This window comes from Lupinus angustifolius, unplaced genomic scaffold, assembly GCF_001865875.1.
Source record: "Lupinus angustifolius cultivar Tanjil unplaced genomic scaffold, LupAngTanjil_v1.0 Scaffold_143_38, whole genome shotgun sequence".
Classification (NCBI taxonomy): Eukaryota; Viridiplantae; Streptophyta; class Magnoliopsida; order Fabales; family Fabaceae; genus Lupinus; species Lupinus angustifolius.
Window position 1 is genome coordinate 12348 of NW_017725496.1, and position 10973 is coordinate 23320.

Here is a 10973-nt window from a genome sequence, read left to right on the forward strand (position 1 = left end):
TTTAGGTATTATTATTTCAATGACTTACAAGTTTAATTTCATTATTCATGTTACTCTTAACCACAAAAACATTGGAGTAAAAAAGAACTTGATGTCCTTTATCACAAAGTTGGATAATGCTTAAATGATCATGTTCTAAATTATTAATATAAAGAATACTTTCAATTAAGATGTTAGAAGCATTACCAATTTTGCCAACTCAAAGTATTTTGCCTTTGTTGTTATATTCATATGTTGCATGACATTTTTTTGTAGAAATAATTCAACAAATTTACCTTTGTCACATGTCATGTATCTTGAGCACCTACTATCAAGATAACAATAAGCACCATGGATCTTGAGGCACACTTACAAAATAAAATTAATTTAAGGATTTATGTATCCTATTTATGTTATGTCCTTTTAGGTTAGCATTAGGTTTTTTACCTTCACTATCCAATTATAATTACCATTTTAAACAACATATATTGGAATATTACACAAGTAAGATGTGTTTCCATGAGTGGCACAATAGAAATAAGTAGGTGATGAATTATGACTATGATTTTATATATGACACATTATTTTGATTATGAGTGTTGTATCTTAGTCTGGACCTATTTCCAACACTCTTCTGATTTCCAAACAAGGTTTTCAATTTTTGTTTTCTCATTGTGAAACTTGTAAGTGATTTCTTCAAATTGTTATTTTCCTTTTTTAGATGCTTGCATTTTTCACAGAAAGGATCAATTACCTTTTTGAATGCACAATTACATGTACAGTTATCATATATTAGTTCTAAGATTTCATTTTAAAGATTCAATTAGTCAATTTTAGGTTAAAGATCATTTAACTTCTTTTCATGCATTGAAATAATTTGTTTCTCTCTAAATGTATTTAATAACTTTTTTACCTCTTCATGCATTTCTACATATGCATAAAATATTTGATTGTAAGAAGGACGATTATTAAAATGATTTTTACTAACCTCATTGTCACTTGAATAGCAATCGCATTGAGCTAAGAGGAAATGTTTAGTACTTTCATCGTCATCTGATTCACTTGAGTCTTTTTCTTATATGTCTCTCATACTATGTAGGCTTTCTCAAATCTTCTTTCACTTTCATTTTTAGACCTTTTATCTTTGTCATTCTTTTTGAAGTGACCATGACACATAAAATTTATGTGCCCTTGCTTCCCTCACTCATAGCATGTTACTTTATCCAAAGAAGTGTTATTATTCCTTCGACTTGAATATTTCGTTGCTTTCCCTTGAAACTTATATTTTATGTATCCTTGCTTCCTGCATATGACATATGTTGGTATATAAGGGATCTATACAACAAGGGGGTGAATTGGTATGTAGCTACTTTGTTGCTTCAATCACCATATTCAATTTTAAGCCTCTCAAATGATTAGACAATGTTTAAGCCTTGGTAACTACATATAATCAATTAAGTGTAATTAAGTTCCAATATCCAGAGTTAATTGTAATTTTATCAATTAAAAAATCAATTATAACAGAATCCATAAAACTTAAATTGCTTGAAGATTGACTAATTAATTTCAAGATCAGTCATTTCATAAGCTTGGCCCTGGTTGTTTCTCCATAACCTCCTAGAATTTATTATATCCTACAATGATAACCTCCTAGATTTGATGATCCTGCACCTCTAATCTAACTCTTCTCTTTCCTTTCTAATATCATAAAATCTTATTGTTTATTTATAAACACCTTCTTATGCAAATAACAACGAAAATAAAGAACAATGAATACTTTATTCTTTTCTCTAATATGATGATAAAACCAAGATCAAATAGACTATACATATACTTGAAAAGATGATAAGAAGAATGGATATGATTATGTCTTTCTAATTTCTCCAAGATTCAATCTAGTTCCTTCTTAATTTGAAACATGTAGCACTTGAACTGAATTTCTCTCCCTTAAACTGAAAATTGAATGAATTATTGTTTCAGGAGATTATTAGAATTGTTGAATCTTGAGAGATCACATAAGGCTTTTATAATTATGTTTTCCGACACAAAATAATTGATTAAGGCTTAGTAATAATCAATTATTGGTTTGTTAAAACCTCTTAATCGGTTATTGAAACATGATAATTGATTAACTGCAACTCAAAATAATTTCTAGACAAAGATGCATTTATTGTTTAATTGGTTACTAATCGATTATGAGTTTAAACTCAGAATTTGGGTTCAATTGTCATCTCTAATATCATATGTAGATATCTGAATTATAATTGATGGTATGAGATGCATGATACATATTGGACTCTACCTATCATTACATCATAAACCTTAAAGATATAAAAATGCAATATAAACTAAGATATAAACGAGAGTAGTTTTGAGTTTCAAGTTGTCATTTGTTTTGTTACAATATGTCGTCTTGTAACTTGTTGTCCTTTTTTGTCGCAATATGTCGTCTTGTAACATATTGTCTTCATCAAAATCATGTTATGGATTGTCTTCAAAATCATGCATTTGTGCTATCAATAAGGCCTAAGACCAAAATTGTATCTAGATATTAACAAAGTGTTAATCTAGTGATGTAAAGCTCTACTAGATCCTCATGTAGATCAAAAGATTAATAGTTCGATTCGTGAAAATGATACTTGTTGGAAGGGGTAATCGTACATCCCAAAAGAGATTAATTATTTATTCATAAGGTGATTGGATACCCTTAATTATAATTAAAAAAATCTAGATTGTTCTTTTAGCATTATCCAATAAACATTTTGCTACCCATTTTATGTCTTGAGAGCATATCCCACAAATTCGCTCGTAGTTGATGACAATAGGTTTCAAACATAGGTCCCATCTATTAGATGCAACATGTTTAGTCTTTTGAGTTATTTTAACTAGCAAGACACTGTCAAGACAGTAAAAACTAATGTACATATTTTTATCAAAAATCTCTCTAAAAAAGAATCTGGTTACTGAACATAAAAATAAATGTAAATGTAATATAAATGGACGATATATGATTCATGAGATACAATTATGATAAGAAAATGTGTTTTGAACGTAAGCATGATTCATGATTCATTAGAAGTTATTGTGACCACAGCCACCTAACGATAGAACGAGGAAAGAAAGCATTGCAACAACAGCTTTATCTCAGTATACTTTTCAAAATGTATTAAATAAGAGCAAATATAAATATTTTTTTGTCCACATAACCCAACTTAATCTACACATCCCATAGTCTAGAACTAAGGAAAAAAGTAAATATATTTCTACCTTGGAAGCAGACAAACAATTACATATCCATTCCTTGACACAAAACTGGATTCCAATTATGACTTTTTCAACACGATATTTTACTTTTAGGTACAATTAGACTTGATACATAAATTATGTGTTAACTTTATACTAATTGAATGGAACAAAGAAAAAGGTGGGTCCGTGCAGGGAAACCCAAGCTGAAAATCTTCTTTGGTGGCTTCCACAAGTACAAAGAATACAGAATTTGTGAAGTCATAAGTTATATGGCAGTAAGACACCTTTGAAGTGAATTTGCATCCTCAAGTGACTCACCAGTTTGACTCCAATCTCTTTCACCTTTAAAGCCAAATGCCCTTTCCAAGCCATCACTACCAGTCAACCAATTCTGCCGATTTCTTTAGGGTCCGTTTGTGAGTTGATTTTTGGAGGGAAATGAAGGAAAATGGAAGGCTTCAGAGCCATGAAATACACATCTGAGATGGCTTGGATGTCTTCCCTTTTCTTTCATTCCCTTTCAAAAACCAACTCACAAACGGACCCTTAATGTTAAGCTTGTGGATGTTTTAAGAGATGGCTGCAACCCTGATTATGAATCATTTCTTGGATCCTGAGTAAGTTAAAGTTCCTACAATGAAGAAAATGACAACCATTAGATGCAAGTGCAACATATGACAACTCCACAAAACATAAGTTTCCACATAATTTACCAAAACCTAAATAAGGGCCTTAAACACACAATTAATATTAAACTATTAATAATTGGTGCATTATTCACGTCAGGAGTCTGGTTGAAAGAGAAAGCCGCATAGGAACTTTGCATAGGATGAATCTGCTTCAAGCACCAACCATTGCTTTTTGAGATATCCAGTATTTCACATTAATGAAGTAATGATCTTTCTCATCTAAAAACAACTTTTTAGCAATGCTAACAGGGGCTTTAAACATTTAAGGGATTTCTTTTATGTGAAGTAGTTGTGATTTCGAGCAGATGAATTTACAAGACGGATATATAAAGTGTAAGTTTAGCAAGAGATGGACAAACCCTATTTTAGAGGTAAAGATTGAGAATTATATAATACCACAAGTCACTAAATTTAGGTATTTTGGGTCAATCATACAGGACAATGAGGAAATTGACGGAGATGTAAACCATCGGTTCAAGTGAGTTGGATGAAATGATGGAATGATTCACATGTTATATGTGATTAAAATGTATCATTCATGCTTAAGGGGGGGAAGTTTTATTGCATGACTATAAGACCTACAATGTTATATAGGACTAAATTTTGGGAGATAAAATGTCAACAAGAAAATAGCAGAGATGAAAATGTGGCGTTGGATGAGTAGACATACTAGACAAGATGGGAATAGAATGAATGTATTAGGAAGAAAGGCAGAACAACTCATATTGTAGAAAAGATGGTAGAATAGTACCTTATATGGTTTGGACATGTGTAAAGAAGACCAATAGAAACCATTGTAAGGGGTAGGGGAGTAAATCAAATGGGGCTATTCTAATTCCTAGAGGAAGAGGGGGACAAGAAAAACTAATGGCAAAATGTTTAAAAAAGACTTAGAGATTAATATTTTGCCAACAAACATGATTTATAATAAAGCCTTATAGTAGGATAAAGGTTTTGTTGTTGTAGTAGCTGTGATTTTCTCATTCAAGTCATCATCCATTAAATGTAGGTCCTGTCTTGGTTTGCATAAATAATTTTATGTACCACTTTTCATAAGTAATAAAACTATGATTTGGTTTTATCCTATATATAGTTTTCCGTTTGTATTGTTCAAGAATTTCTTTAATATTCCTATATCTCTGAATGTGCTTCTGGCAAAGGCTTTTTCAACGTGAATGAATGAGATAATTTCATGCAACCATTGATGTAAGTTTCAGACATTATGGGTTCTACTACTAACTGATTATGACACCTTATAATGTACTGCTGGGTAAGATCATTTCATTGTTTTGCATTAATATATCTTCCAACATACAGATATAATCATTTGAAACTTTTCTTCTTTTACTTGTATGTTGCCTTCCCCCACTACCAAAAATTTATGAGTTCGTTGCTAATTTCAAACCAACCACAATGATGCAGCTGCATTGGCCCACAAAACAACTGCATCAGGCGTATCAGGCGTATCAGGCGTATCAGGCGTATCAGGCGTATCAGGCGTATCAGGCGTATCAGGCGTATCAGGCGTATCAGGCGTATCAGGCGTATCAGGCGTATCAGGCGTATCAGGCGTATCAGGCGTATCAGGCGTATCAGGCGTATCAGGCGTATCAGGCGTATCAGGCGTATCAGGCGTATCAGGCGTATCAGGCGTATCAGGCGTATCAGGCGTATCAGGCGTATCAGGCCGTATCATGCCATATCAATCTATATCAAGACGTATCAAGACGCATTGGATTCAAAAATATTTTTTAATCACAAAATAATTCACACTATAATAGCCGTAATCCACATCGCAATGACCACAATCACAGTAACCGCAACCGTTACCACAATCGTGATCACAACCGCAATTTAAAACACTGATCTCAGCATAAAAAAACAAGATAAACAGGAAGGCATTCCCAGATGAGAAAGAAAACATCATGTGGTGCAGAACAAAAAGCATAACTCTTTTGTATCAAAATCCAAAACCCAGGATTATGAAACAACTTGAATCCTAGAGCACAGCTTACAGTGAATGAGGTGAAATAATAAAAAGAAAAAAAAAGGAAAAAGAGACTTCAAACTTGTCAGAGCAAAGCAGTGCAAGTAGTGTTGATCAGACACTGGTGGTAGAACTCTCAATCACCATCACTATTCTTAAATTCTCATTTTCAGTCAATAAGGAAAATTAGAAATGTTTAGGTGTTATATTTGTGTATTAGTTCTAGGCGACTCGTTCACTAGGCTAAAAAACCTAAAGGGAGCATGCAAGAATGCACATTTCCAATTGATCACTACAATTATTCCATTTTGACTCATGAAAGAGATAATTTAACTTCCAAGAAAGAAATAAGGATTAAAGGGCACCTTTTGTTCATCAGAAAGTCTATCAAGCCTCCTGATTGATAACCAACTTCCTTAACGGGGTTATGCATCAAAGAGCCAAATACAGAAATGCATCCTGATCAGACAGTGCTATTCAATATCATCTCAGAATCAATTTTTCATTGCTTGTCCTTCCCTGTTATTGATGTAAAAGGGTCATTTTCTCCAGATAATCATAGCTTCCAGAATGGTATCCATGGGACTTCATCCTACCAATAAGATCGATAGCATATTCCTTTTTATTTTGAGTATGAATACAACATTCAAGGAGCTTCTTACAGATTCTTGACCCCAACACGAAACCTTTGTCCAGAGCATAAAGGAAGATGTCTACTGCATCATCCAGTTTCCCCTCCTCACAGAGACCATTAATCAAATGTACACAACTTGTAGCATTGATATTGATATTGAACTTGTGAAGAACAGAAAGTATAGTTAATGCTTCGTCTACTTTTTTTACCTGACAGAATCCAATAAGAAGAATCGTATATGGAGCAGAATTAAAACTTCCAAACTTGAAGTCCAGTTCTAGTAAACCTCGAATTGCTTGTTCTACTTTTCCTGTGACAAAATATTCCTCTAAAACATCGATAGAATCAACTTCCCGGCCAGGAAGGTTCTTCAGATATTCCAAATAAAAATTGAAAGCCAGTGACACCTTCCTCTTTCTGCATAACCAAGTCATTAGTGCTCTATAAACGGAAAAGCCATGTTCACACTCATGCTTCAACATATGCCCATGGATTTTCAAAGCATCTTCTTCTCTGTCAGCCCTGAAAAGCCCATCAATAAGTGTCCCATAAGTAACAGAATCAGGTGATAGTCCCTTGAGTTGCAGATCCTTAAAAAGCTTGATAGCACCATTAATATTACCAGCCTTGCAAAGGCCGTTGATAAGAATGTTGTATGTGATGACATCAGGCACAACCCCACTATCAGCAAGCTGAATGAGAAACTTGTAAGCATTCAAAACTTGTCCATTTTCACACATTTGCTCCACTTTTTTCTGGAGACTAACAGTATCAAAAACACGATCAGAACCCTGAGAAAGCCGAAAGAACAATGAAGGACTTCTCCCAATCTCCATCTTGTAAAACAAAAGGTGTGCCTCATCGAGTTTACGAGCCTTGCACAGTCCATTTATAAGAGCATTGAAGGTCACAACTGAAGGGAAACAACCAAGTTTCTCCATCTGACTAAATATATCCTGTGCCTTCCCAACCATTCCATTCTTACACATGCCACATATGAGAATGGTATACGTGCAAGTATCGCGAAACTGATCCTGCTCAGAAACCTCAAGTTGAAGAGATCTCGCTCGATCCAAAAGACCAATGTCACATAAACCTTTAATTACCCCATTGTAACAATAAGCATCAGGAACCAAGCCTCTCCGAGACATCTCATCTAACATCCTGACAGCTTCACCAACCCTGCCCTCCTCTGAAAATCCACGTATCATAATGGTGTATACAATAACATCTGGCCTAATGCCCTCCTTCAACATCTTCGCATACCACGAATGTGCCTCATTATATCTCTTGGCCCTAAACAAACCATCAATCAAAGAACTATAACCATTCCGCGCAAGAACAAACCCATCTCTCTCCAACAAACGCAGAAAGGAAACCGCCTCATCTAGCCTCCCCAACTTGCAAAAACCATTAATCAAAACATTATAACAAATCAAATCAGGCTGATCCCACCTTTCTTTCATCACATTAAACAACCTACACGCATCATCGACCTTCCTCTCGTGACACAAACCAGAAATAATAGCCGTATAAGTTACAACATCGGGCAATATATCTCCCCGTTCCATCTCATCAACCATTGCAAGCCCACTCTTAATGCTCCCACTCTTACAAAACCCATCAATCAACATGTTAAAAGTAAAGTCATTAGGACAACAATTGGATTTCAACATCATATTATACAAAGAAAAAGCTAGCGAAAACAACTGTTTCCTCAACACAGCTCGTAAAATCGTGTTAAAGGTATGAGCATCAGGTTTACAATCCAACTCACACATTCTACCAAAACACTCCACTGCTTTTTCAGTGAGACCTATTGTCGAATAGCTTCTGATCAATGCTCTAACTGATTCAGAAGTGATCAAAACACCATTTTTCTTCAGAACCTCGAGAGCTTCCCAATAGAGGGTTAACCAGTTGTTATCGGAGAGAGTGCGACTCACCAAATTGCGATACTCGTGGGTTCCAAGGCTCTCGAATCTGAGAGCGGTCCAGATGCAGAAACGGAGACTGAGATGGTTTTCATCGACGGTGTGCGCCGAAGAGACATGTGGTTCCTCTTCGGAAGAGGGAGCGGCGGAGAAAGTTCTAGAAGCGGTGTTGTAATTGTTTTTGCGGCGGAGACGGAGTGGTTTTCTGAACTTGGAGAAGGTCAACATTGAGTGAAGGTGATGATGGAAGTTGTGAATCTGAATGCGTCAATATGAGATTGGAGATTGGGTGGCGGCGCAAGATGTGTCGGATCGTGACTCGAAATCTACGTCAGCGTTTGTATTGGGGTTTTAAGGATTTTTTGCTTCAGACTCGCTTTTTGTGACTGAAGTCAGTGTTATAGACAGTGTTGGGAGGTTTAGCTATCTACGCTAGTTTGTTCGAATTGTTTCAATTTATACCTACAACATATTGGTTTAATGTTTTTAGGTCTGGTTCCATCCCATAGATAAGAAGATTAATTGCTCTATTCATGAGTCAATATTAGGAGAACTCAACAGAAAATTCAATTGGTTCAACCATTGATCAGATTTGAAAATACATCTGATTTATACTCTTAATCGAATAAGGCTTCTGCCACTTTGAACCAGGAAAATTCTTGTCCAATCGCATTAAAATCAATTAAATCAGAATAACTCAAGAAGTGAAGTAGAGATGTTACTTCATTTTCTAATGTTTTTTTTTACTCCAGTTTAAAAAAGATGGAGAGATGTTACTTCAATATAACTATACATAATTATTAATTATATAAAATTTTGCATTTATATAATTATATATTTATAAAAATTTATTAATTATATATGATATCACCGTCTGACCGTACAGTTTAACCGTTTAAACCAGTTAAGCATAATACAGGATCTCTTCCAGTTTAATGTTGAGCTCGAGTTTCACAATATTACTGTAAGCACATGTGTTAAAAACTTAAAATAGATAATCACACCTCAAAAATATTAGTTCATTAGTCATAAATTAAGGAATAATAAATAACAAATAACTTCCAAATTCAACTTTGTTTACAACCAAACATCCAAAATCAATACTTCTTTGACATCTAAAATGTTTATACTCCATAACCTCTACAGAAACACCCTAATGAAATTTCTTCCTCTCTTCTTGCAAGAAGATTCCTAACTTTTCACTTCCTTTATCTTTTTCTTACAAAAAAGATCTCTAACTTGTACACAAATTTCAACTTGAAGGTTTAGACATTGCAACAACCTTTACAAAATCTCAAACTCTTCAAATAACTTTAATCACTTGAATAATGATTATGCATATTAGAGATGTATGTAGTAAATCTCTAAATTAAAACTTTATTTCTTGAAGTATGATTTCTTTCTAAAGTGGGCTCATGAAACATTTCTTACTTTTTTTCTGAAAATGATAGAATACTAACTTTGTTGATTATGTGAAACTTTCACCTCTTAAAGACAGTTATTTTATTAGTTTCAATTATGATGTAATAAATTAGCTTTGAGTTGTAATTGATTATATGTTTTTTTTTCAAAAGCTCATATTTGATTATCTATTTTCAGAAGTAAAGACTTTAATGCATATCATAGTTTTGATAAAGACAATACATTGCGACATACATGATTCAAGAAGAAACCAATGTTACTCTTACTTTTGGGTCTTAGTTTACCTTTTGTATTTACATTTCATAGGTCTAAGATGTGTTGATGGGTAGATTCCTATAAGTTTTCTAAATCTTATATCATTAATTTAATTAGGATCATTGTGTATGGTGATAAAGATGATGATTGAATTAAAATTTTAAGCTTTACCTTAGTTATCGATTAGTCATTAATTAAGTTGTAGATAATACGATTCACATTTTTTTCATAAACTATTTTGAACTACAATTAATTGATTAACCAATTAGAATAACTGATTATGAAGTTTCAACAAACCAATAATTGATTATGACTAAGCCTTAATCAATCCTCTAGTAATTTGAAATAGAAAAATGTAAGTCTTATTTGGAAGATCTGTCCATTAATTGTAATTCAATTCAGCTAAGTTCTAACATCTCAAATCAAGAAAGAACTTGCAAGAATCTTAGAGAAAAATAAATTTTGTCATATTCGATTTCAAATTTTCTTCTTCTCATCTTCTCTAATCATTAAGTTATGTTGATCTTATTTTGTCAATTTGATTAGAGATTGAAGTGAAACCTATTCGATCTAGATTGTTATTGTTATCTACACTAGAAGATGTTCATGAAACAACAAAATTCATATATGTTTTTGTGAAAGAAATGAGATAAATTTGGGTGAGGGATCCTGTATGTAGGAGAGTGTGATCTTTGTAGGATACATAGAAGCTAGGAGGTTGAGGATTGAGGGGGAGGGGGAATCAACCAAGCCCAAGCTTGTGATGAATTATAGGGGAGTATTTGTTGATTTGTTTGTGTCAAATGATACATTCATTAGTAAAAATC

At 33.6% G+C, this 10973-nt stretch overlaps 1 protein-coding gene across 1 annotated transcript; it reads right to left on the minus strand.

Annotated features, from left to right (window-relative positions):
* Positions 1-6051: 6051 nt before the first annotated feature.
* On the minus strand, positions 6052-8893 carry LOC109340115 (pentatricopeptide repeat-containing protein At1g79540). Its single transcript, XM_019577688.1, has one exon. It carries the CDS (start codon positions 8695-8697, stop codon positions 6424-6426), a length of 2274 nt encoding a protein of 757 aa, XP_019433233.1. The 5' UTR covers positions 8698-8893; the 3' UTR covers positions 6052-6423.
* Between the last annotated feature and the right edge of the window lie 2080 nt (positions 8894-10973).

Excerpts from the sequence above, each read along its gene's own strand:
- LOC109340115 (XM_019577688.1), bottom strand. The coding sequence starts at position 8,697 with ATGTTGACCTTCTCCAAGTTCAGAAAACCACTCCGTCTCCGCCGCAAA.